At 39.9% G+C, this 27,307-nt stretch overlaps 1 protein-coding gene across 2 annotated transcripts in view; it reads left to right on the top strand.

Moving 5' to 3' along the window:
• The window catches only part of SYNE2 (spectrin repeat containing nuclear envelope protein 2), a 205,929-nt gene that overhangs the window by 69,742 nt on the left and 108,880 nt on the right, over positions 1 to 27,307 (top strand). For both annotated transcript variants that reach the window (XM_076345620.1, XM_076345619.1), the window contains exons 37-54: positions 695 to 807; positions 1,554 to 1,756; positions 2,130 to 2,249; positions 2,351 to 2,639; positions 3,435 to 3,604; positions 5,363 to 5,675; positions 6,421 to 6,579; positions 7,452 to 7,808; positions 9,250 to 9,417; positions 10,802 to 10,948; positions 16,034 to 16,189; positions 16,591 to 16,856; positions 18,012 to 20,118; positions 21,662 to 21,984; positions 22,984 to 23,128; positions 23,866 to 24,081; positions 24,467 to 24,732; positions 25,440 to 25,596. In XM_076345620.1, the coding sequence (XP_076201735.1) occupies positions 695 to 807; positions 1,554 to 1,756; positions 2,130 to 2,249; positions 2,351 to 2,639; positions 3,435 to 3,604; positions 5,363 to 5,675; positions 6,421 to 6,579; positions 7,452 to 7,808; positions 9,250 to 9,417; positions 10,802 to 10,948; positions 16,034 to 16,189; positions 16,591 to 16,856; positions 18,012 to 20,118; positions 21,662 to 21,984; positions 22,984 to 23,128; positions 23,866 to 24,081; positions 24,467 to 24,732; positions 25,440 to 25,596 (5,675 nt within the window). The remainder of the gene's footprint in view (positions 1 to 694; positions 808 to 1,553; positions 1,757 to 2,129; positions 2,250 to 2,350; positions 2,640 to 3,434; positions 3,605 to 5,362; positions 5,676 to 6,420; positions 6,580 to 7,451; positions 7,809 to 9,249; positions 9,418 to 10,801; positions 10,949 to 16,033; positions 16,190 to 16,590; positions 16,857 to 18,011; positions 20,119 to 21,661; positions 21,985 to 22,983; positions 23,129 to 23,865; positions 24,082 to 24,466; positions 24,733 to 25,439; positions 25,597 to 27,307) is intronic.

Here is a 27,307-nt window from a genome sequence, read left to right as displayed (position 1 = left end):
GGTTATGCAATTAATTTATTTTTGGTTCGGTGTCTGAAACTGCTTCAATATCTCAAACTGCTTCAGGGTTCTGAACAAGATAAAGATTTGGATAAAAATGACTTTTGATTCCAACAAACCACTCAGTCTGAATCAAAGTATTTTGTTTCTTATTTTTACGTTTAAAAAAATAGATAAACTAAGTTTAAAGCATAATTCAGGAACAAATGTCAGACCACTTCATTTAAAAATACAGAAATCAAACTTTTTCATTTTTTCCAGTCATTTTTTATTTAATCTTAGTTATGAGAATGAATAGCTTTATTACTTACTTTTTGTTTTATGCAGACACAGGATTGTGCAGGTGTAGAATTAAGCCCAGAGGTAGTCTCATTTTCAAATAGTTTTTGAGTAATACTTATTTGCATGGAAATGAGAAAAGTTGCCAGTAGGCTAATCCAGGTCTTGTTTACTGAAACTGCTATGTATAGCAGACTATCCTCCCAAGTGAACAGCTATGTTTATTGTCAATTAATGTTGGGTAAAAAAAAGCATGAACTGCAGCATTTTCTGTCACATGGTCTGTAGTGAAAAGCAACCTTTGACAGTAGCACTGATAAATGTAATTACAAATTGTCTGAAACCTTTATGTTAAATAGGATTTTCTTTTACAGAATACCATTAATGAAGAAATTTGGAATGTATCTTTTTTTAGGTCAATGCAAGAATTTTAATGACTGGTTCAGCAGCACTCAGCTGTCTTTGAAGGACTGCTTTGACCCCTCAGAAACAAAACCAATACTGGAAGAAAGACTGCAGAGGCTACAGGTAAAGTATTAAAATGTTCTAATTTCTACAGGTGATTGTTCTTGAAGTTTTACTTTTTTACGTGGGAGTCTACTCTTGGGAGTGAATTCACCTACAGCGGTTTTGTAACTTGAGGCTGAAAGAACGTTTCATGTAACTTAAAGCATTAGGACAGTAAGTGGAATGAAAATAAAACTTCGTTAAAATGGAGTATCGCTGTTCAAGTTCATACATAATTGGGCAAGTGAGAGACAGGACAACAGTTAGTGAAAGTCAATGGACTTTGGCCAAGTACTTCAGTGTGCAAAGATGCAGAAAGTCAAATATGTAGAGAGTAAAATGAAATTCTGACCCCCATTGGACTCAAATGTGAAAAATATGCATTCACTTTGTTGTAGCCAGAACAGAAGAGAGATGGAAAAGCCACGTCTGCAAGAAGCAATCACAGTTAAGTGGCAGAAGACACAGTGATGTCAGTGCTAGATCTGAATGCTGCTTGCCTATTTCTTCTCTGGGTATTTGTGCTGTAGAGAAGAAAATCCGAGTCGTCTACTTCACTTTCTCTTTATTCTACAAACAGCAACTTTTCCATTTGCAAGTGGAATAGTCAGCAAACTGTGAATTAACATATATTCCCTTTCAGGAACTGGCATTGCTGTAGAAAATATTGGTGGAGATAACAGGAGTTGAAAAGCTCTTGTAACATAAATATCTATTATACAACAGCAAATTTAACAAATGCATCTTGTGTTTGTGCTCTTATTCAGCACTTCCTAACATCTGAAGGCAAAGACAGAGATATCCAAGAGGTTAAAACTTTATTGAATAAAGTGAAGCATTACTTGCCCAAAGCAAGCATTAACCACCTTAACAGCCGCGTGAGAGATCAAGAAGCAGAACTACAAAGATTGATCTCCAAATGTCAGAAACGGGAAAAGGAACTTTGTGCTTCTCTCCAGCAGCTCAGTAGGTAGGGAACTAATGTAGTTTCTGACATTTTAATCACAAGTAATATAAAATGATTCATTATTAAAGGGCCATAGTGAATGGCAAACAGCCCTGCTTTTTATTAAAGATGGTCTTTTAATAAAGGGTAGTGAGTGTTTTGTTGTATGCTTCACGTGTTTTTTCACTTCGTAGCAGACTCAGTGTTATATGAGAGTATGTGCTTATGGGTAGTTTCAGTGACATGAACCGAGATACTTAAAATTAAGCTTGTGCTTAAAACTTTGATCAGGTGTATAATATTTATGTTACTTTTTCAGCAAAACAGTGTTGTCAGCAGGTTTTAGTCACGTAGTGCCTCTCATTTTGACCTGTGCCTGTATTTATACTCTCTTTAGCCTTGAAGAAAGCACCACGGTCTTGGAAGAATGGCTCACTGCTCAGGAAGAAAAACTAAAAGAGATCAAAAAAGATGAGACAAAACTTGAAAACTTCTATAAAACACTGTTAATGCAGAGGTATTGTTTTCTTTGGTTTCTATCTAAGAACTGTCTTCTAAAGAAGATTGCTCCATGTTGTTACAACAAATAGATGTTTATTAATTTTTTGTATTTTTCAGAAAACCATTTGACTCCATGGCTCAGCTAGCAAATTCTTTGAGGGAGGCTGGGCTGACAGAACATGAAACCACTTCAGAAGCCAGTGATCTTATTAGTAGATACCAGACACTGATAACACATGTAAGTGAAATGGCAGGGAATACTGAGAGACTTCCAGTGGAAGGACAGAATTTTGAAGAACTTGCCCAGGATGTTTCTTGCTGGATCAAAAAGCTCGAGGAGGCTGTTAATAACCTGAGTTCACAGGAAAGTGAGTTGCCATCAGACGAAAGGATTAATCAGATAAAGGTATTGTGTTAAATGTATTCCTTTTCCACTTCACAGCTCATGCTAATATTAGGGGAATGCTCGATGAGTCAGTACCTCGTAAAAGATACTGTCACTGCTGATTGCCTGTGGTTTTGTGGCTTATTTGGGGAGGGGGTGTGTGTTTGGGGTTTTGTGGGGTTTGTTTTTTTTTTGGTTTTTGCATAGTTTATTATGCACGTAAGATGAGATTCTCCTCTGCATCTCTGGATCGAGCAGCACTGAATTCATAAGGTGCTGGTGGCTGTGCGCCTTCCCATCATAGCCTACGCCAGAGGTGGAGAGGGAGGTCAGTGACGTACCTGGGGCATCTGGAGAGCCTCTGCAAAGTGTGTGGCTTCTTGGGTGTCCTGCAGTGCCATTGTGCCGGGCTGCTCCACTGCCTGGGTGGGTTTCTCAGGCCCCAATGTCCTCTTTGGTGTCTCCTCTCTCTGACTACTTAGGATGAGGATGCTGGAATTTTCATGTTTAGTTCTGTGGAAGGGGTAGTATTGTGACAAATATCTTTCCCTAAGATTTGGAGCATTTTTTTTATTTGTCAGCACAATATTGGTTTTATTATGTAGAGAATAATTAATAAATCAGCTTAATTATCACAGACTTTCTAAAACTAGATGATCTATCCGTTTATGTATCAGTTATGTGATATATTGGAAGGAGAATTCTTTTGTCTTGAACAGCAGTGTACAAAGTATGAAAAAAATCATTGGTAATACCTTTTATTCTGTACCCAAAAATAGTTGTATATGTACTCCTTCTGCGTCTTGTTTAATACAGGAAATCACAGCTCTCAAAGATGCAGGAGACGCCAAAATACAGAACATCATAGCTCTAGGAGAAACTTTAATGAGAAATGAGAAAACTAAGAAGCCGGTGGTTCAGCAGACTATTTCTGAGCTCCAGAACCAGTGGGAAAGCACCTGTCGGTTAGCCACTGAATATAGAAGGTAATGTGGAATTTGTCTAGAGGTGGTACAGATCACTTACTGCTATATCAACTTTCTTCTCTTCTTCCTGCACCAGTTCCATTTAATTTGTGTTCTTTGGGGACAGAACAAGATCCCTACAAAAATACTTGTATTTCTGCAGTGTTGTGGAGGGGCAGGTCATAGTTTGGATTGAACGGTCAGAGGTGGGATCTACCTTTGCACAGATTCATACTGCTTCAGAAGAGAGTTAGGGGTAAATCCAGGAGGCTGGGATTTTTAAAGTAGAGTTTTTAAAGCCTGGTTTATTCTGGCTCTATGAGAGGCTTTCTTGGCTGCGGCAGCTAGTATTGTTAAGTCAGCAAAGGCACTGTAGTGTCACTGGCCTTGTGGCAACTGTGTCTGAGAGTCAAATTGATCCTTTAAAACATGTCAGAAGAACATAAACTGAAGTTCTGATTTTGCACATGCAGACACTTTTAAGATATTTGTCTGCTGTAACATTCTTGAACTGACTTTCAGTATCATCACTGGGAACTTTGCTGTTGAGATCAACGGAAGCTAAAGTAGGCCTACTGTATACTTTTTTAAAAATGACCAGGGAATGAACTATTAAAAATAAATATTTCTGAGAATACTGAGTTGCCTTCTCTTATTACTGAGCACTCAGTACAAGCAATACAAGTGGTGTTCAGAAAGATAGAGCATTGGCTATATTGGATCCAACACAGCAGAATGCAGTGCACCCTCTTCACAGTATGTTGAAGACAGGAGATGAGGTGCCTAGCACATCTGAAGAGATGCTCAGGACCTTGCAGGATCAGGCCTGTGAATAACAGATGCGACACGGTAATGGCATCAGTGTGAAGCTGGAATAGGGAACTTGAAGCAAGAGTACTTAACGTATGTGAGGCTGTGCTTTATTTGTCATTTGCAAAAAAATATGAATCTTGAGGGCAAAAAACAAAACACTTAAGCTTTGCTTTTGTCCTCATTTATCCTGCTGTACTTTACAGAATTATAACCAGACTTTATTTATTTGGATTTGTTTGTGTGGGATCATATTTTCAAATGTTGGCATTTAAGTTCCATCTGGAAAATATCTGAGCTTCATCACTAAATGTGAACATAAAAATGTTACTTTTGTCTCACTGATCATAGTTGCATATTTCCTGTGGACAAATGCAACCTGTTCACCTGCAGCAGATCAGCATGCATGCTTATAAAGCACACAAATTGAAATCTGATGTCAAGGTCAGGAAAGTAGGCGCTGGATTGTGCTAATATGACCCATATTGCATATGTTGGTTTTGTTGTCTGTATCTCTAAAACATTCCCCCACCCCCATCTCAACCAATGCAATGTGTATCTTCTACAGAGCATTCCCTTTCAGGAGACTGTCATAAGAAGTTGTCAAGGAAAATACATTCATAGCCATATTCTTTTTAAACAGAACTGCTGCTGTAATGAAAAGCAGAAAAATACAGAGCATGAGCATGACATCTCAGATGCTAGAAACTATGGGTTTATAGGTTAAAGTTTAAGAGGGTTAGTCACTTGTCCTGCATTCAAGTCCAGTTCAGCAGCAATAACTTCAGTGTTTTTCATTTTCATCACCTTGAAAATTCCAGTCTAAAGCTGATCAGTAATTTAAAACCTGAAGAAAAGTATTCAGTATGCTCAAGTTCATTCTAATGGTTGACTTGTCCACAATTTGACATTTTCTAGGTAACAAATAAAAAAAAATTTAAGACTATTAAATGCAGTATTTTTTCTTAGCCCTCAAGAGCGACTTCAGTTCAACAGGGAGCAATATGAGCAAAGCAAAGAAGATTTGAGACTGGCTGTAACTGAACTGGAGAAACAGCAACAGGAGATAGGTTTCGCCCTTCAGCCTGGTTTGCAGGAGAAGCAAGCTCAGCTGACAAACTATGCCAACCTCTTGCAGAAAGCAGAAGACTTAAATTCTCGATTTAATGAATTGAAAAGCCAGGAAGATCACCTACAGGGTTGCACTGGGGATCCCTGCTTCACAGAGGTGGAATGGTTGGAATTAAAGCACCAACATGAAAATCTGCTCAGCCAGCTACAGGTTGGAACCTCACACTTTTTCCTCACGAGATTATTGGTATGCCTGTTGATTGCAGTTCTCACTGTTTGCCTGTAGTGACATTCAGCTGGCAAGTTTATGGGTAAAACTGGGAGTGGTGGAAGTTCCTCTGTAGAAGGGCAGGGAATTCCTCTCTCTCTCTTACTGTGGGGAAAAAGAGCACCAGAAGCTCAGATTTTTCACCGCCTTGTGCTTTGCAGAGGGATAAATGTTTAAACAAATGAGACCAAGGTAAGTGTGAAGAATAACATTTTACACCTGTATAAACAGATTCAGATAGCTGTAATATGAAGCATTTGTTCCTATAATCTCCAAGCCAAGGTAGTTTTTTTTTCCTTTTGGAAGGATGAATGGCTTTTCCTGCATCTTGTTTGTTATTGGTTCCACCCAGTTTAGTGCAAATTGCATTTGCACCCTATGTGGCATTCTGCATCTAATCTTTCATCCATTTTGGATAGAAAACATCCCTTTTTAGAAGTATATTCTTATGGAATGCAAACTCTTCTGCTTCCTGCTACTAATGAATATTTTGTTCATGGTGAAGTCCATGATGTGCTGGGAAGAGGGCACAATATTTTCTGTGCATCTGTGATTAGCTGGGTATTTTATGGGAAACAAGCAAGTTTTTTGTGCTGCTGAGGTCCTGGAAAAGCTGTGATAGTCCATGTATGAGTTATACTTGTTTGAGTTAATGTTGGACTAATCCTAGGAACTCCTTGGTTTCTAGACCATAGTGCAGACATTGGAAAGTCATGTTCAAGAGCATCAGCAGTTTCAGGATATGGTAGCAGGCCTGAGCACTGAGCTGAAAACTCTCTCTAAGAAGCTTGCTGATTGTGAAGCAATGGAACAACCATCAGCTGAGCAAAAACAGTTGAAATCACAGGTATGTTGCAGGTTTTGCATCATGGAGAAAGTGGGTCCATGCCCTAGAGGCTTGTAGACACCGTCACATTATAAAAGAGAACTGCTAATGGTGTCAAACTGAAAAACTAAGAAACCTTTCTAAAACATAAAGTATATGTGATGTTCCTTTTATCAAGATAATTGTAGGCCTAAAACCACTCCTAGCGAACTGAGTGGACCTTTACTGTCAGCTAAACTGAAGGTAGAATTGTCCCAGCTCAAGCACACAGGCTTCTTCAATTTTGTTGGTTGGGGTTTTTTTTTGTCTCTGGGCATAATGACGAAAGAGATCATTAAATTTGGTGTTAGTGTCTTTAAATTAGCCAGAGTGGACAGCTTAGGAAAATGTCAGTGAGCCAAGTTCAGTTTTAGGAAGTGTCCTTCATGCATAAGTAGACATTCTCTTGCGCTTTGGCAGAATGGGTAACAATCTTGTAGTTGTGAGCGTAGAGAGCTACTGAAAGCTGAAACCATGATTCAGATACGGATCACTGCAATTCCCCTTCCTCCAGAATTTGCTATACCTCTAACAAGTAAAAAGGAATAGGAGAGGGAGGGGATTATCTGTTCAGAACTTGGAAAGATCACCATGCACCTCACAGCATACTATCTGATTATTTTATCATCGTCATAGTGCTTATAGCTTCAGGTGTTCTCTGTTCATAAAAATGGCTGACTGAAATTACTGGTTTAGTATTTGACTTTCTGCAGCAAATAGGTCTGCATGTACTTTTCAGCGCAGTTTGTTGTTCACAACAAATATTTATGATTCTAGTGATTGACTTTAGATCTTAGCATTAAGTATATTGAGTGAAGATACTTTTCAATAAAATGTTTTCTTCGTGTTTAAAGGAACAACGAGCACCTCTTAGTCGATGCGAAGACACATTAAAGAAGATTTTGGTTTTAGCAGAAACTGTTAAACAAAACACCTCTTCACCAGGACAGGAGTTTATTAAGAATGAAATTGAAACACTTCAGAGTGAACACAGGAGTCTGGAAGAAAGACTTGAAAACGTCAAGCAAAAGGAGGAAAATATTTTCAGTGAAGCCCTTGAGTTAAAAGATGAGTTTGGTAATGAAATACAAATGGAAGATAAGGCAGATGCAATGCTGAAGAGAGAGATACAGATCACCTCTGATATTCCTGTCACTGCAGAAGAGAGCCCCACAGCAGTACAGTTAAAGGAGCCTTTGGAAATGCATGATGTGAGTATATTTGTTGACAGTAATGACAGTGGAAGACTGGTTAAAGAGGCATCTGTCTCTCAAATGCCTTTTGTATATTGCATCCTATATTGCATCCTTATTTTCATTGAAATTAAGCCTTCTGTAAATATATGCGTATAAATCAAAGATGTGGAGAAGAACTCCCTTAACTTGTTATAAGAAGTCTGTAACAAGCCAATGATGTCTATTCAAAACTGCAGTTTTCCATTTAAACACAACCTGTGTATAGCTTTCTCTTGCACGTAATTAGAGCAGGTATCCTTGGTCAGGACACAAAGCGATAAGGTGTATACATGAGAAAATTGCTGATACGCCTCTGCCAAAGAACTTTGAGAGCTTCTCTTAAACCAGTAAGACTTGTTTAGAACTGCAGCACAATATTTTCGTAGATAATAATTTTTGCCATTCAGAGATTTAATGTTAAAATACAATGTTTACAGTCACACAAGCAGGTTTTCTTTTATATCATTTCTCTTCGGGTCAAGATGTAAATAGAAATATGTCAGAGAAAGACAAGCAAAATGATCCACTTTTGGAGGAAAGCGGTGTATTTTCAGACAGCCTATTACAGGGTATCTGTCAAAGCAAGGACAGATTGGGGCAGACTGTTCAGGTGCCTGACAAATATGTTCCAATACATGTCAGTATATATATGTGTGTGTGTGTGTGTGAGTGTGTCTGTTCACTAGAAATGCATATGTAATTCCTTAAAATCTGTAGTCTTAGAGAGACGTATTTTCCTTACCTGATGAAAGGTAAAGCCTTGCACATGTGAAGCGCAAGAGATCAATTTGATGATCTCTACAAGCCCCCAGGGCTTGGACCCACTTTCTCCATGATGCAAAACCTGCAACATACCTGTGATTTCAACGGGTTTTGCTACCCGCACTCACAAGGTAAGTAATGAGAGGTCACTAACCTGGAACCACTGATCTTTAGGGGACCTCAGGACATTCACACTGTAAATGACTTCATGTGTGCAGGGATCCTGAGGGAACAATTTGGAGAACTCCCTCATTGACTTGACCATTGAGTGATAACAGTAGCTGGGAGAGATGGACCGTCAAAATATCAGAGTGGAAACCATCTGTACTGAGATTTCTGGAGAAGGAGCAAGATCAAATGTTAGAGTTGCCAAATGTGCCTAAGCAGAAACTTCTATGACAGTATTAAAAATCATGTGAGCACTTACTCCTGTTTGGTTTGTGTTTCATAGTGATTAAGATCCCAATACGGCAAACTGATCTGAGCAGGCGTTTCCAAGAGACTCTGGGTTTGGGTTACCTCAGCCTTTTCCTTCATTCATTAAGCTAAACTGAAGATAGAGTAGACAGCTTGTGGAATGTGATGTTCCTTAGTAAACTTAGATTTTGGACTGTGACTTTTACTGGTTGTAAACATTTTGTATTTTTCAAATCAGGGGGAGGCTGATAAAGAGAGCCCAGGCATGGACAAACATGACAGGGTCCAAGAGGACGTTCTGGGCAATGCGGTTCAGGGTGGTGAAGCATCATCCTACCTGGAAAGGTATCAGGATGGTGTTGGTTTTGAAGGTGATGAAACAAGAAAGGAAACCCATCCAGCAGAGGTAATTGGACATGAGATTACACAAGAGTGACTGAATTTGAGGGTTTATGTATACCGTTTAGTTGTAGTGGGGATGATACTACTAATAAATAAATAATAAAAACCTCAAGTTACACTGAGGTATTTTTGCCTGATGTGCTGTATACTTAGTATGTGTTAACTCTCTGAATCCTTTCCTGTACATTTAAAATTAGTATGGAGGTTGGGGTTCTTTTCATTACCATGGGCTGCCACAAAGTGTTTTGCTGAGGATATTGCATTCCAAGTCACCTGGACGTATTGTGAAGTCTTCTTACCATTTTGCTTGGATACTGTTATTTTGCTTGAGTCTCCTTCATTTATTTAGATTTCTTATTTGCATATTTACTTTGCACGTATGAAGCTGCATTTGAAATGCTGTGTCCTGTTTGGTGCACCCTGGTACAAGGGGCATTTCAACAAACTAGAGCAGTGTTCAGGAGCTGGAGCCATAATGAGTGGGAAGAAGCTAAGTACTTGTTGGAGATGAAAAGGCTAACGGGTTTTGTTGCTGTCATCCCCTCCCTGAAGGGGTGTTATAGAGAAGACAGAGCCAGACTCTTCTCAGACCTTGAGTTTTAGGAAACTGTGTGAGATGCTGAAAGCAGTGTAGTTGTGATAAGGTGGAGCACAGTGTGCACTCATGAACTTGCTGAGAATTGGGGTAAATCTGTTCATTCTGGATTGCGGGTGGGCTACTTTCAGTACATACCCTATCTGACTTGCAGCCACTAGCTCAGATATCCATGCAGCACAGATAGGTCCCTGATGCTGTGCTCTCCACCGTGGTCATGCTGTAAGGATTTGCCATTCTTTATTTTGTGTAGGTGGCTGTTTTATTTTATCTGTCCCCAGATGATAAACAAACTCAGGCAGACCTTACAGTCAGCAAATACCTCAGCATGTACATACAGCAAATCCCCGGGCTGCTCACGGGAATATCCTGCCTGGTAATCGGCTGGGTGTCTAACCACAGACTCTCTGTCTACAGTACAAGTACAAGATTGGAGCCTCAGGAAAAAGCTAAACCTTTTAAAAAATGCATTCAAGACTGCATCCAGGGGTACACAGTTCAAGGTCCGTGCTTAGAATAACGAAACATGAACAGCGTAGGTCAGAGGAAGAACACTTGCAATCTGCAATTTTTCTAAAAATTTATAACAAAATTACAGCACTGCTTCTTCTAAATGGTTTCCTTTGCCATAACCTTGCCCACAATAAATTATGAGATGTAATTGTGGTTTTCCTCATCTACCTATAATTATGGGCTTCGTAACTTTGTCATCTCAAGCACTGTAATTACTACTCAGCAGGTTTGATTAGGGCTTTTTGGTTACTTGTTTCTTTTATTTTTCTTACACTAAAAGGAGAAACCTAGTGATGTCATGAATCAGTCATATAGAGAAGATGTGGAGCAGGTTCAACAAAGGGTACACCAGAAGAGTCGAGTCCTGAAATCTGCAGCAGCTGATAAAGATGGTCTGGAACCTAATCCCCCAGTTTCTACACATGAGGTAACCCACATACTGTTATTCCAAGCTGCATTTGTCAGTCATTGAATTTTTGTTTCCACATGGGCTTCAGCTGAAGTTCTGTTACAAAAGAAGAGGCAATTACTGTCACATCAAAATCAAGACCATTATGTATAGTTCTGCTTTATGTCCGTGGTAGTTTTGAACTTTATCTAAAGTGCTAGCCACATCATATTTTTCAGTGGATCTGTTCAAAAGAGAATAATTTTGGTTTTCAGAGCCATCATAATCAGTCTTTATTTTATGATATTTAGAGTTTCTCTTTAAATTGTTAATCAACACAACTTCTTTCAATGTTATTATAGTTAGCTGTGATAGTCTTTGCCATTATAAGGAAGGCAGATCAGAAAACTGAAATCCAAGGGTGATCCAGCATAAGAAAATAAATGAAATAAAATAGAGAAAGGAGAATGAATTCAAGCTGAATGAATAACAAGGTACATTACTAAATGACATTACTAAGTCTATTCTTCTTTAAGAGTAAGGGTGTTACATCACAAGTGTCCCATGACTGCTGAACCTTGGTCACCACATTCTTAAATTGAAGGTAGGGCCAGATCTAATCTTCACAGTTAAATCTATAGGCAGGTCCACAGCTGGCCTGTCCATTGGCAGGTCTTACATGGGACTTGCACATCTGCTCTAACTGGAAACCCCAACAAAAACTGCCAAAGGCCTTGGGACTCTGGGGAGGTCGCTGCTGACTGGAAGCTAGCCAATGTTATTCCAGTTCACAAGAAGGGGGAGAGGGAAGACCAGGAAACTACAGACCTGTTAGTCTAACCTCAGTTCCTGGAAAAATTATGGAGAAGATCATACTGGGTACTATTCAAAAGCATTTAAATAACACTGCAATCATCATAGAATCATAGAATCATTTAGGTTGGAAAAGACCTTTAAGATCATCAAGTCCAGCCGTAAACCTAACACTGCCAACTCCACCACTAAACCATGTCCCTAAGCACCACGTCTACACATCTTTTAAATACCTCCAGGGATGGTGACTCAACCACTTCCCTGGGCAGCCTGTTCCAATGCTTGCTAACCCTTTCAGTGAAGAAATTTTTCCTAATATCCGATCTAAAATTCCCCTGCCGCAACTTGAGGCCATTTCCTCTCGTCCTATCGCTTGTTACTTGGGAGAATAGTCCAACACCCACCTTGCTACAACCTCCTTTCAGGTAGTTATAGAGAGCGATGAGGTCTCCCCTGAAACTCTTCTTCTCCAGACTAAAAACCCCAGTTCCCTCAGCTGCTCCTCATAAGACTTGTGTTCTAGACCCTTCACCAGCTTCGTTGCCCTTCTTTGGACACGCTCCAGCACCTCAATGTCTGTCTTGTAGTGGGGGGCCCAAAACTGAACACAGTATTCAAGATGCAGCCTCACCAGTGCCGAGTACAGGGGGACAATCACTTCCCTACTCCTGCTGGCCACACTATTTCTGATACAGGCCAGGATGCCATTGGCCTTCTTGGCCACCTGGGCACACTGCCGGCTCATGTTCAGCCGGCTGTCAACCAGCACCCCCAGGTCCTTTTCTGATAGGCAGCTTTCCAGCCACTCTTCCCCAAGCCTGTAGCGCTGCATGGGGTTGTTGTGACCCAAGTGCAGGACCTGGCACTTGGCCTTGCTGAACCTCATGCAATTGGTCTCAGCCCATCGATCCAGCCTGTCCAGGTCCCTCTGCAGAGCCTTCCTACCCTCGAGCAGATCAACACTCCTGCCCAACTTGGTGTCGTCTGCAAACTTCCTGAGGGTGCACTCGATCCCCTCGTCCAGATCATTGATAAAGATATTAAGCAGAACTGGCACAGATCAGGCAGAGTCAACATGGGTTCACAAAGGGAAAGTCCTGTTTAACTAATTTGATATTCTTCTATGATAAGGTCACCCACCTATTGGATGAAGGGAAGGCGGTGGATGTAGTTTTTCTTGATTTTAGTAAGGCTTTTGATAGTGTCCCTCACAGCATCCTTCTGGACAAGTTGTCCAACTGTGGGATGAGCAGATTCACAGTGCGCTGGGTGAAGAACTGGCTGAAGGGCAGAGCTCAAAGGGTTCTGGTGAATGGGGCTACATCTGGCAGTCGACCGGTCACCAGCAGGGCTCCTCAGGGTTCAATTCTAGGGCTAGTTCTGTTCAATATATTTATCAATGATCTAGATGCAGGAGTTGAATGCACCATTAGCAAGTTTGCTGATGATACCAAACTGGGAGGTGCCTATTGAGGGACAAGATGCTTGCAGAGGGTTCTAGATAGATTGGAGCATTGGGCAATGATTAATGGGATAAAATTTAACAAGTCCAAATGCTGGATTCTGCACCTGGGATGAAGTAACGCCAGGCACAAGTATAAATTGGTAGAGCAGTGGCTGGAGAGCAGCCCTGCAGGAAGGGATCCGGGGGTGCTGGTTGACAGCAGGCTCAATATGAGTCAGTGGTGTGCCCTGGCAGCCAAGAGGGCAAACCGCATCCTGGGGTGCATTAAACATAGTCAGTCAAAAGAGGTGATTATCCCACTGTATTTAGTGTTGATGCGGCCTCACCTCGAGTACTGTGTGCAGTTCTGGGCCCCACAATTTAAGAAGGATGTGAAGGTCCTTGAAAGCGTCCAGAGGAGGGCAACAAAGCTGGTGAAAGGGCTGGAAGGAATGTCCTGTGAGGCAGGGCTAAGGACTTTGGGCTTGTCTGGTTTGGAGAAAAGGAGGCTGAGGGGCGACCTCATTGCTCTCTACAGCCTCCTGAGGAGGGGAAGTGGAGAGGGAGGAGTTGATCTCTTCTCCCTGGTATCCAGTGATAGGATACGATGGAATGGTTCAAAGCTGTGCCAGGGGAGGTTTAGACTGGACATTAGGAAGCATTTCTTTACTGAGAGGGTGGTCAAACACCGGAACAGGCTTCCTAGAGAAGGTCGATGCCCCAAGCCTGTCAGTGTTTAAGAGGCATTTGGACAATGCCCTTAACAACATGCTTTAACTTTTGGTCAGTCCTGAAGTGGTCAGGCAGTTGGACTAGATGATCATTGTAGGTCCCTTCCAACTGAAAATATTCTATTCTATTCTATTCTATTCTATTCTATTCTATTCTATTCTATTCTATTCTATTCTATTCTATTCCATTCCATTCCATTCCATTCCATTCCAAATTGACTGATTTTCACTTCTAAATGTGATCTGTAAATGTTTGTATTCAATCGATTTGGAGCTTGCAAAGGGACGGGAAAGTAGGTTCTGCTGATTTCCTGAGGAAGGCGTTGGATAAGAAAGGATTTAGACTGTGGGCTCTACTCTAGCCTGAAGCCAGAGTCATATTTGGCATTTTCCCACAGGCCTGCACTGTGAAGAGTCAGCAGGGGAGCCCTGGCTTTGTACCTGAAGAACAGTAGCTGGTTAGCAACCCCCGTTCTCTTCCCTTCTCATATTTTCCTCCCTCTCCAACCATCTGATAGACTGAAAAACTATGGGAAACATTAAAACTATTGTGTGGGGAGATCAACGCTATCTGTGTGTCTGTGAATCTGGGGAGGCAGTGCCATGGTGTACGTTGAGAACGTCATACAGACAAGCAAAACATGTACACAGCAACCCTGAGGTTTTTCGTAGTGTCAGGACACTTACTTTTTTGTGTGTTTTGATGCGTTTATATTTCAGTCTGGTAAAGTGGATTTCCTCCTCACTCTGTGATAGCTTAGCTGAGGTTTTCTGCTTATTTCAGTTCTATGGCACTCCAGAGTCTCTTAAAATGAAATCTTATGTCTGAATTGATACAACTATTATGGATGTATACACAGAGAAATGGAAAATTTCTCTGACTATTTCATGAGTGGTGCCCTTCAGTTTTGACTGAAAATAACGAAAAGAGTTCAAATAAATAGAATTACTCTTTTCCAATAATGTCTACAATGTGCTACATGTTTCCCACACTTGGAAACAGATATATTTTGTATAGCTCATGACCAACAAAGAGACAGACAACAGTGACAACTTACAAGTGATATGGCTGCAGGGACAGCTGGCTGCTTCCTAGTAAAATAGTATCTAAAGTAGCAATACAGTAAGTTTATCAAACAAGAATTTTTTGTCATTGCTCATTTTATATGTTGGTACCATGAAGAAGCTCACACTGTAGTCATATCTGTATATTTGTATGCATTCACTCATATGAAGTCTATACGTGGAACAGATCACATTTTACACCAGATAGGACAGTACTGGGGGAAGGGAAATGCAGAAAGATTTTTAAGGTGTTGCCAGGTGACCCAGTAAGCCTGTGACATTTCATTTATGTTGTTGTCTGCAATAGCTGAAGGTGATTTAGAGGATTATGTTTTACATCTGAACTGGAGCTGGCTAAGAGCATCCACTTGGGCAATGACCTCAGCTCAGCTGATGGGCTGTTAAACCTGGTCACACCTCAAGTGACTTGTTCTTCTGAATTTGTGGGAATTGATGGCAGTGCTAGGGACTGGCTCTGGAGCCCCCCATTCCCTTCCTCCCCACCCCAGTTGAGACATGGCTCCCTGACACTCTCATCTTACCCCTGATTTTGGATAGCGCTTGTGGCAGTAGCAGCCGTGGCTTTGTGTCACAGCCAAGCTGCTTCATGCATGAGTCGCCCCGTGAAGAGCAGTTGAAGAGGTGGTCCTGGTGAAGGACACAGCAGTATATCAAGGCAGGTGCTGAGCAGAAGGAATATGGGTATGAGGAGAGGTTAAAGGTCCATGAATGTGTAAGGAGGAGGGGGAGAAGACAGGATAGACCTGTGAATTTATCAGTAGCAGACGTGGGTGCAGGGAGGATATTATTTGAAGGTGGTGATATCAGAGTTTCAAACTTAAGGGCAGAGATTTCATAGCTATCTGAGCAGTGCTGGCAAGCCAGGGTGACTGCAGCAGTGGGGGGCAGTGATGGAGGTCCCAGCCTCTGGGTCCTGGTTGACCCCCAGAGACTGTGGGGGAAGCCACAGCAGGATTTAGGTATGGCTTAAAAATGTGAAGCAAAGTGTTGCAGTCAGCAAACTTGTTGGTTTAGGACCTTCAGAAATAAGAATCCCGTTTTGCGTTGTAGGACACAGGTGCAGAAGTGGTTATCCAGAAGGAACTATTTCCTGGAGTGCAAGTAAACACTGAATATTTTGAAGAGGAACAAAAGGTCAATGAGCTGAAAAATGAAGTGGCTGAACTGGATATTGTGCTCATAAATGAACAACTGAAAGAGCTGGAGGTATGGAAATTGCAAAGCCATTCCTCGTTGTTAACGTAGTGATACACTTACAGAATTATGAATCACTTGGGCAAAACAAAATTGTTTCATGTAGTCATATCTAAAGTTTGACTGCATGATTAGTCAGTTTGTCTACCAAGTAATCTACAAACACTGTGCCTTAATGCAAATATGTCCATGTAAATACCATATTTTGTACTGCTTTTCTAGAGTGCAATAGTAGATATACCTGTGATTGCGTGTGTGCTTCCATGATGTGCACAGGCATGCGTGCTCATTTGCATGTGACTGAGCAAGCGTATGTTTGTAGATGAATCAGTATTTAACTGTATTTTGTGCTGAAAGCTGAAAGTGTTTAAGATCCTCTTTTAATCCTCTCTCTGTGGTGGGCTTGATTGTAGAATTTACAAACTGAACTGGAAACATGGAAAGCAAAATCTTTGTGTCATAGTCAAGAAGCATTTCACAATGCAACAGGATCAAACAGAGCAGAGCTGCAAACCACAGAGCCTGCAGTGCCCTGCTGGGACAGGCTGCTTCAAGAACTAGATGCTGTTAAGGCAGTGAAGCGACAACAGTACTGTTTAATTAATGAGTACCAGAAAAATCTTTCTGCTGCGCAGTCCTCAATGAAAAATTTGTCAACAGAAAAAGATAGCATAAAAATGTAAGTATAGTTGAGGGTTTGTGTTAATAGGTTGCAGAACAAATACGGTCCTAGACTGAATTTCGTGCCATTCTTCAATAATGCTCAGACAAGAATACGGTGTTTTATCCATCTCGTTAAAGTTAGGTAGCAAGAGAAGTCTCACAGGTTTATAAGTTTAAACAGCCTTAAACAGAAGCATTTCTGGTGGTTCTCTGCTATCCTTTAGCAACATCTACTATTTTTATTTTTTAGGCAAAGCAAAGAAATGGTTGCTGTGCTAAAAACCTATATAAAAGCCATATTAAAATATTTTTGCAAAAATATGGCAGATGTGAAATATTTTTCTTTAAGGACTCATCAGTTCTAATTTTTTTCTGAGTGAAACATCTCATTACTCTGAAAATTAACCTTATTTGATAGGAAGAATTCTGTGGCAATAAATAAGTCCACAGTACCAATTCAGAGGTAACCAACACACACAAAATATTTAGTGCCTTTTATGAATTAGCCTTCAAAACATGGAACTAGCCTATCGGTCACAGTAATGTATCATAATAATTTGAAAATCTTTAAAATAATTTATAAAATTTTTAATTTACAGCAAAGAGATTGAAAAAAATTGAATAAAAATCTAGCTACTAAATGTATTTTATGTGGGAATTTCAAAATACCCCTGGAAATAAAAGATCAGTAGATAAACTCCTCCAAATCAATCTTGAACGAATGGGAATTTTTGAAGTTTTTCTTACAACTAAGTTTTATCTTCATTGTAAATCAGAAATTATCATAAAATGTTGTTAATTCGCTTAGAGATGACTTAACACTATTGTTGATTTTTAAAATTTTATTTATTGTAACTTTAAAGGGAGGCTACATTCCTTTAGGACATAACACATTCTATATCAGTATATACTGCAATTTTAGAGAATATACATTAGAATATACCTTTCCTGCAGAGATATCTAGAAATAACTAATGCTGTACAGATAAGCAAGAAATAATGATACTGCAATGGTGGTTAGGAAATTTGTGAGAGAACATTGAGAGATACCTGTGATTAAGTGAATAAAGTGAGTGAATCATTTTCTAAACAGTTAAATTCTCTTTTCAAAACGTGTCTAGTCCATGTTTTAGGAGAATTTTTTTTTTTAACGCTACTCATATTTTTGGCAGGGGTCCTATGAATAACACAGTTCTTCTGGAGAAAATTAAGGCATGCATAGAGTCCTTACAAAAAGAAAGAGATGTCTTAAACCAGTTGAAAACTCAGCAAGAAAGTTTATCTCAGCATTTAACATGCATGGATAAAGTGTTAACCGAAAGCCAAATGAGGCAACTGGAGCAATGGTGGCAACACATGGAACAAACAGTGCAAAAGAAACATGATCAAGTTGTGGCAGAAATCGACGAATTTAACCTGCTTATGAATAAAGCACAGGATATTCAGAGGCTGATACAAGAACAGTGTTTACAGGCAGAGTTATATTCCTCATCTGAAGGAAAAGCCAAATACCCTGTACTTTGGACCACAGAGCTACAGGACATTAAACATGGTCTTTCTCTATTAAAAAGAAGGATTGAACTGCAGATGAAAAGAATTTGGAGTGATCAAGAGAAGGTAGCTTTGGAGAACTCTATACATGATTTGCAGAGCAAATTGGAAGCATTATCAGCGCAACAAACTCCTCGAGAGGATGTTCAGATCAGCGGTCCTGCTCTCATGAAACATGAAATGATGAAGAGGCTGAAAGAAAATATTTCATGGGTGAAAGATTCACTGTCGTCTCTTGATCAGAAAGCAGCACTTTTCCCCAGTGATGTTAAATCACAGATCAGAAGTTGTCAGCTTATGAGCACAGAAGTTCTAAACAGAGAGCCTGTGATTGTATCACTGGATTATGGGCTCCAGCACATCGTTCCCAGCTTGAAGCCAGAGGAGATCTCTGATATGACTTTCCTTTTACAAACATTGCAGAATTCATACAAGGCTCTTGTTTTAAAATCAGCTCAAAGCTTACAGCACCTAGAGCTCCAGCTGGAGGAGAGGCAAAGACTTATTGCAGAAGTAGAAAAAGTTCACTGTCAGCTTCGAAATGCTGAGATGCTTGCCAGGCCTGACATGAACCAAACCAGCACATGGTCAGAATTAATCAATCAACAAGCCATTTTAAAGGAGATTTTAAAGGACATACAGGAAATAGAAGGGCTTATCTCATCCCACTGCAAAGAGAGTCAGGTGACAGCTGGGGAACTGAGCCTGTCTGAACAACTATTTTTGATTGATCAGTTAAGAAGTCTGAAGAGTAGAGCAAGGAAGACACAGAGGCAAATTCAGAGTAAACTTCATGAAGTAGAAAAAAATATAGCTGTCTACAGAGAGTTTGCTGAAGGAGTAACTTCATTGCAGCAAGATCTTAATGATCTACAGTATGGTGAAATGAACCTGGAGGAAGATGAATTATTAGGTGCCAAGCAGGACGTGAAGGATAAATGCAAAGCACTTAAAGAAAAAGTATTAGCTTTTCAGTCCAATTTGTCACAAATAATGAAGTACAAAGAAATCTTTGAATGCATAGGTCTAAAATGGGACTCACTGCAGCTGGATGAATTGCAAACTAAATTTTTTAAAATTAAAAATAAAATTAAAGGGAAGATAATACACTTTGATAATGTTGTTAGGGAATGCGATAAGATTCAAGCATTGCTAAATGAAATCCAGACTATGACATCCACTGTAAGAAAAGAAGTTAACATCCTAAATAGCTCTAGCTCTTCTCCTGCTGAGAATCTTATATCTGCACAGATTCTGTTTCAGACAGTTCAGCAAATCTTGTACTTAACCCAGGAGGCAGCAAATCAAATAAACAAAAATGAGGTCTTTGATACACCATTCAAAGACTCTAAGAGGAAAGAAATAAAGAGCCTGGAGAAAGATGTTGAGGGATTGAATCAGTTTCTTCAAAACTTGGTCTCTGGTCTCCAGTGTGTAAACAAGGAAGATATCCAGAATGAAGTAGAACATATATTCCACATCATAAAGCATATTCAATTAGAGCTCCAGCAGCCATTTCTGATAGACATAAAAATAATGCAGTATGAAAAGATGCGATGGGAAGCAATTCAGAATATGATGCAAGCGAAGTTTTCTGCTATAAAATGTATAATGGAAAAACAGAGGGAAAACCAAGAAGAAAAATCTCTTCCTACTGGTATAGAAACAAAACTAGAGACACTGCAAGATCATGAAATACAGCTGAAGACAGACATTGCTGCCCGTGTTGTAAGTATATTTAATAAAATAAGGTATGGCCATATGTCTTTTCCCAATAATTAGATTAGGTGTCTGTGACTGTAGTATTTATATTTTCATGACTTATATCCTCCTTTTATTCTAATAACTGAATTGGCCCATCATCATCTCTGCATTGGTGGATATGATGGGAATCATGATAAGAAACTAAGGATACAAAGACATTAGTAGTATTTTTTGATTATAATCAAGCAGTGGGGATTAGCACAAGAAAAGAAAGGTAAGAGGGAGGAAGGAAAAGGTTGTGTTGAAATATTGAGCTGAAGAGAGACTGGGTGCAATCGTCCTGGGATTATTTTTGGGACTGATTTTATGTAATATTTTCAATAGTGACAGTGATGAAAAAAATAGAAGTTCCTTGTTTCTACTATAAAGAAAAAGCTTACCAGTTGGGAATGATCGAGGAGAGTAAAGCACAGGCCAAACCAATGTGATCAGGCCTCAGGGAGGGTGAGCAAAGGAAAGGCAACAGGGATCTAAGGCTTTAAAAGAAGTATATAAGGCATTGATAAGGCATTGCTGGAGGAGCGACCTGATTCTTGATGCTTTTGTCAGGAAAGGTCCACTCAAACTGGAACAGATGCTGTTAGAAGGATGAGGGATGTTGAGGGCAGTTAATAAAACTGAATTTGCTCAACCTGGTAAGCTGAGGGCAAGTGGGAAATCTAGCTGAGAAATGTAATTAGGTTGGAGGTAGACTTAATGGATGGAAAAGGACTGCTTAAGCTAAAGGGCAGTGTTAATACAAGGAGAAAGAGTTAGTGAATAACTTTATGTTGGAAACCAGAAGAGTGGTAACCTTCATAGCAGAGAGGTTCTGGAACTGTGTCCTGGTCAAGACGACCTGTGCCCTGACTGCCCAAGAGATCAATGGATACAAATGAGGAAATATGAGGTAGTAGCTAATAACAGGGGGAGGGACTCAGCGTCCCTGATGGACTTATAGTCCTGCTGCCAGATTTCCTGGTTTGCTGTGCTTTATCTTCACTGCTTGGGTATTGTGTGGGAAGCACAATGCCAAAGTTTCTCTGCCCTGTGGGAATCCAAGAGCTGGCAAAGTCACACATCATTCTGTGTATAAATACATACAAGAATAGGGTTTAGCGAGAAGCAGTTTGGCAAGTCATAGTGGAGGTATCCCCTGGAGCAGAATAAAGCATCGACGTGTGGGCTTTCCTTCTCTGAACGGGACGTATACTGCCATGTCCGTAAGGAATCTTACGGTTCTTGTGTCCTGCCATCTTTCTCTTTGGACTTCTCCAGTATTGGCAGTTCCCTCATAACCCCTGTTCCTATGATTGAGGGCAATCAATCCACAGGTTACAGCACTACTCTCTGACTACCTAGGTAGCAGAATACATTTGCCTTGTGTCCTCCCTCACCTCCTCAGGCCAATTCTGGGAGCATTGGCCTCAAAGACATCCAGGTGTGAAATTCTGAGAAGGCCATCTGGTGATCCAGAGGAGCACAGCAGTCTTTCTTGATTGTTCCTTTGTCTTTTTAACACTTTCAGAGTGCTCTGGAGGAGGCATGTAAGACTGGTGAGCTTTATACCAAGGCTGTTCAGAGGGCTGCCAGGTTCCTCGAGGACTATGAAGCTCAAGTCAAGTCTGCCGCAGCAGAGCTTGGTAGCTCAGAGGAGGTCCATCAAACCTCACAATGGAAACAAGAAGAGTTCAACTCTGCAAAGGCTGATATAGAAAACCTGTACTCCAAGCTGAAAAACCTAGTGAAACCAGAAGACAAAATATGTCTGGAAAATACTTTAACAGAACTAGTCAATAAGAGTTTGGCATTAAGGGAGAAGGCTCAAAGAAAGGAAGCTGATGAACAGAGGTAGGTTCAAGAGATCTTCCTAGATCGTGTTCCTTATTATGAGAAATTTGACTGATAATAAATGCAGTGTTGTTTCTGCTTTGCTAGAACCAGGTAATTCAGCAGAAAGAACTGTAAGCATTTCTGTTGTTCCCACATGTGATTATAATGGAAGGAAAATTACCAGACAATAAGCATATTGCTAATTATTTACAATGCAATCATTTTTAGTATATTCCAAAAAGCATGTATGGGGCTCGATTGAGTGTCATATGGTGCCAGAATCAGAAGAAGGCACATTTCCACATTCTCCAGTTCCATGCTGGTGCAGGTTAGAATAGTATTCAGAGGGGCCCTAATGCATGTCTTCCATAGGCTATTCTGATGGCTTGAGAAAGTAAAGACCAAACGAGATGCAGGCCATAGTTTCCTTCCTTCAAATATAGGTATGGAAGAGAACTGAAGGGCCTTCAGATACATGTACAGAAAAAGTTTGGGAGATAGAGTAAAGGATTTTTAAATTGCTTGCTCATGATCCGGTGCTTTTGGTTCTATTGAGCATAACCTTAAAATCTGCTTTTGTAATCAAAGAATTGGATGACTTTAAAGGCTTTGGTAATAGAAGAGATGATAAGATACAAGAAATTGGAATTGTACAGACCATACATCGTAGGGACAAATAGAATGTGTGTTACAAACTGGGAACTAATTTTTTGGGAATGTCTGAGGAGGATGGAGACTTAGATCAAGCCATACAATTCTTTTGAGCAGCTCCATGGCCGATATATGGATATACATACCTATATTTCTTTACCTCTGGGGCATTTGTACCTGCATCTCTAAAGTATCTCAGATATCGGACCTGAAGTGTATAACAAATGATAATTGAAGATAACTTGCAAAATAGTAAGGACTATTAGTTCAGAAGTTTGGTGTTTTTTTTAATTCTAGTGGACAGTATGGTTGGAGAGAGGAGCAACCACAACAGATTTTAATTGTTCTATTAATTGTTTCCTACAGGTATTTTGAAAAATACAAAAGCTACACAAAAGCCAAAGATAAGGTGTGTGATAATCTTAACAAACTGGAAAAGATGCTTAGACAGTCTTTGTCTCAAATACCAATGTCTTATAAAGAAGCTTTGGAGCACTTAGAAGAAAGCAAGGTAAGAGAGGCTCTGAAGAACTTGAAAAGCTCATGCAAAATGGTGGTATAGCAGCTATGCACACCACATGACATCGTAGCAGAAAGAAGTGAAATTCTTTATCCTGTATTTATGTATATATAAAACCACAGAATATATTTATATACCTATAAAAAGACTGGATTATAATAGACCATGTAAAATGAGTACATCTTATTGTTGTAGAAATCAAACATTATCTGTGCTTAAGATAGTGTTGCATTTCTGTTCAGATCCCTCATTGGTTCTTTGCAGGACCAGGACTGATCAGATTTCTAACATTGCCATTGTTTTCCCTCAGAAGTGAAAATCGGAGAATTTCCAGTTTCCTCACCCAGGACTCTTGCTGCCTCCCCACCAGAACTCTGCTATAATGAACCTTTTTGCTGTCTTCTTTTTTAGTACTCATCATATTACAGGCTTGTCATTTTATATATCTGTAACTCCTGCTCATTTCTCGTCCCTTCCAAATAACCAGAAAGAAGTAAGAACAACCTAATTGCCTGGGCACACTGTTCTTCTGTTTGTTTTGTTTGTTTTATTTACCCCATCTTTCTCCACAGTCCTAGCCAACAGAATTCCCTCATTACAACTGTGTTTAACCAGCTCAGTGAAGTGATTGCCATTTTATTAGAGGATCCTAATCATGTCACTTAATGCTTCATTAACACTTCTGACTGTATTGTTTTACTTATTTACTTGTTTATTTTTGCAATAAGATTTTAGTCTCCAACATCGACTCAGCTGAAGATGATCTTGTGAAGCTGAGGCAGGTCTCTGGAGAGCTGAGGAGATTATGCAAGAGAAGTGACAGGGCACTGGGCAGGATTGTAACAGTGCTGTGGGAAAATTGGCTGGGTTTGCTTGAGGTGGCGAAAGGGCTGGAAATTAACTGTGAAGAACTAAAGCAGGAATGGAAATTCATCAATGAAGAGGTGAGTTGCTCAACAAACTGTAAGTTTTGGGGAATGTGGTAGGGATGGAGCCCTCTGTAAAATGGCACATAAAGGGCTGAGATCAGTGCAGAACATCATTTCCCACCCACTGATCAGACAGTCAACCCCAGTCTTTCTTGAACCCTGGAGTTAAAAATGATGGGGATATTTATAGTATAAATTCTCTGAGCCCGGAACAACTCTGTGTGTGGTTATGTGATTTGTTAGAGCAAACCCAAATGTTTTGGCACACTTCAGGGGTTCAAGCTCTCCGGCTATGTAATTCCCAGTACTTAATCACGTGTATGAGTAAATGAATAATGTAACTTAAGGTGATGGAATAAAAAAGCACTTTATCTCATGCTTTGACATACTGTTTACTTAGCTGGAACGAGAAACAATAATTCTTGATAAGCTCCAGGAAGAACAGCCAGAAAGTCTTAAAGAGAAAGAAAAGGCCACCAGAGAGGAACTGATAGAATTACTAGATTTTGTGAACTCATTTGAGGAAAACATCAACCAGCAACAGCTCCTCTTATTCTTACTTCTTCACCGAATAAGAAACATCCTGAATACATCTGAAAATACTGAGGCAGAAGCTGCCCTTCCCGCCTTACGTGAGATAAGGGCAATGCAGGATCGCTGTAAAAAGTAAGTGGTGTGAAATTTCTGTTGAAAATATGACAGGACTACTTATAAGCACAGCATTTTATTGGGTATTAAAGAATATATGAAAGCTGTAATGCACTTAAAAAGATAATGAATGCCCTACTGCGTCAGACCAATGCTCCATCTAACCCATCTGCTGTCTCCAGCATGGGCACTGGGAGACAGTAGCTAGGGAAAAGACCTGAGCCTGGCCGTATTGTGTGTGGGCTGCAATTTATGTTCAAATGTAGAAGGAATCAGAAGGGATGATGGTTGAACAACTCAACTTTTGCCTTACTAAGTGAGTGCCACTGTTTAAAATTTGCCTCAATTATTTTTTGCAAATCTGTGATTGTACTCACCCTTCTCCATGCCTGCTTTTTGACATGGAAATCTTTGTGAACGTCTTCTGCTCTGCCAGCATTTTCAGACTCCAAGAACCTGAGGTCTGTTTGCTGTTCAAATATGCACGCTATCTGATTTGGTCTACCAAACGTACTTTGTTTAGCAATATCTGAAGACTCATTTTTGAAGAAACTGAGGCAACAAAGGATGGAAACTCAGAGATTTAGTTACAGAAAATAATATTAAAATGCAGACAAATGTGTTTCATATATATTTTAAAAATATTTGTATTAAGCATACTCTTTGATTACTCCTACTTAGTGCAGAGTGTAACACAATATATTCTTGCTGGAAATCTTTCATAGGTTGTATGAAAAGACTCAAGACCATAAGGATTCTGTACAAGCTGAGATTCAAGAGAGGAACAAGATCATTGAAGAAATAAGTGCTGTGACAAATGCGTTACAGAATGCTGCATCTGTGTCATTACAAGATGCTACTGGAAAGGCAGGACAACTGGAGGTTGGTAACGGCTCTGTTATTGTGTGGGGACAATTTGGAATATGTTCTCTTTTATGCTGGGGCTTGAACTTGCTCCAAATAAAATTAGTGGCAAAGTATATGCCTACGCACATTGACTTAAAGAGAATGAATCTGGCTCAGCAGAATATGACTGGCCCTGCCATGTCCTTGGTTTGCGTTCCTCTCCCTCTATGTGGTCCAGTTAGCAGGCACAGAAGTCTTTCCATATTGCAGAGATTCACAGCCAGCTGCATGCCTTTTAGGAAGGATTGCTTAGTGTACATCCTGCGCCCCTTCCCCCTCTGCGTACCTAGCCAGGGCAGCTTCAGATACTCTGGATTTTATGTCCCACATCAGGGGGTTAACCTGGTAAATGCTTTTTAGAAATCAAATTGTGATAAAGACCACAGTCTCCACCAGCAGCAACCAGCACTCTACAGCAACCCAGTCTATACATTTCTATCATTTCAGTATATTTTTGTTACCCTTTGAATTCTTGACTTTATGAAATGCTATTATTCCTAACACTTCCTGAATGTGGGTTTATTTACTTATTATTAGTTATATATGTTTCAATTTAGTCTTATTGTGTTTATATTACTATCTTAATTTTTAAACCTTGATCAAAAATTTATTTTTCATTATATTTAATTGAATTATCTTTTAACTCTAGAACTTTATAATTTATTTATTCTAGCCTACTAAGGTCTATTACAAATTTGGGCTCTCTTTGTTCAGTCTTGTATAAAAACTAGTTCGGGGTCCCCACCATGTATTTTCTTTAGAAGGTGGATGCTTGAAGCTGGCAAAGGGCTAGGAAATGTACAGAAGCCAAAGATCGTGGTGGCAGATACGAGCATTTTCCTAGGGGTTAGCATGAGAGAGAAATGTTAAGTACATCTTTAGGAAGTTCTGAAAACCCATGAGCCAGCATTACTGTGGTGAAACCTTGTGGATTTGTCTGAAAGGGCTGGTTTTCTATTTAAAATTATTTAGAATTAGAATTTAGAGTTAGGTCTCCTCTTTTACTTAGTTCTTTGTATCCAGGAAGAAATGTTACCACTGCAGGTGCTTGATGCCTGCTCTTTTTCCTTACATCCAAACTATGCTACTCTGAGCACCTGAAACTCACCCAAAAGTGAGTTTAGACCTTGTTCCTGTTCCTGACAGCAATTGGCACAAGCAAATGTTAGCAGCAATCCTGTCAAATGATTTCTCTGTAGCAGTATGTCACAGCAGGCCTGTTCCTGTTGAGAAGATTCAGCTGAAAGGATTGAAAAATCCCGTAATTTTACCTAATGCAAACACCAGTAAGCCAAAATCTGCAGGGCAATTTCATCCCTGCTTCCAAAGAAAACCTAGTTTCTATAAAATCTATAGCGTGATTCAGGGCTTCGTTGCATTTATTGAATGGAAATGCCTATTTCACTTCCAGATGAGAAATCTAGGTTAGCTGGGTGGCGAAGTTTTAACTCACCAACATAGATTAATATGCAAATGGGAAGTGATATCATCTAGTCCCCTAGGAAAAAAATTGCGACAGTTTTGACAGGCATCTGCTTTCCAGCTAAATAATCTGTGAAATGTGAACATGCATTTATATACAGAAACCGGTTTTCAGAGACATGCTTTGTTTTGGAGATGAGCGTTGTAATTGATTCTTTCAAATTCAAGTCAGGGAATCTATAAACTCCCGTAAATGTTGGCACAA

The sequence above is a fragment of the Aptenodytes patagonicus genome, chromosome 7 (genome assembly GCF_965638725.1).
Source record: "Aptenodytes patagonicus chromosome 7, bAptPat1.pri.cur, whole genome shotgun sequence".
Lineage (NCBI taxonomy): Eukaryota > Metazoa > Chordata > Aves > Sphenisciformes > Spheniscidae > Aptenodytes > Aptenodytes patagonicus.
This window is presented reverse-complemented; position numbering and strand designations above follow the sequence as displayed.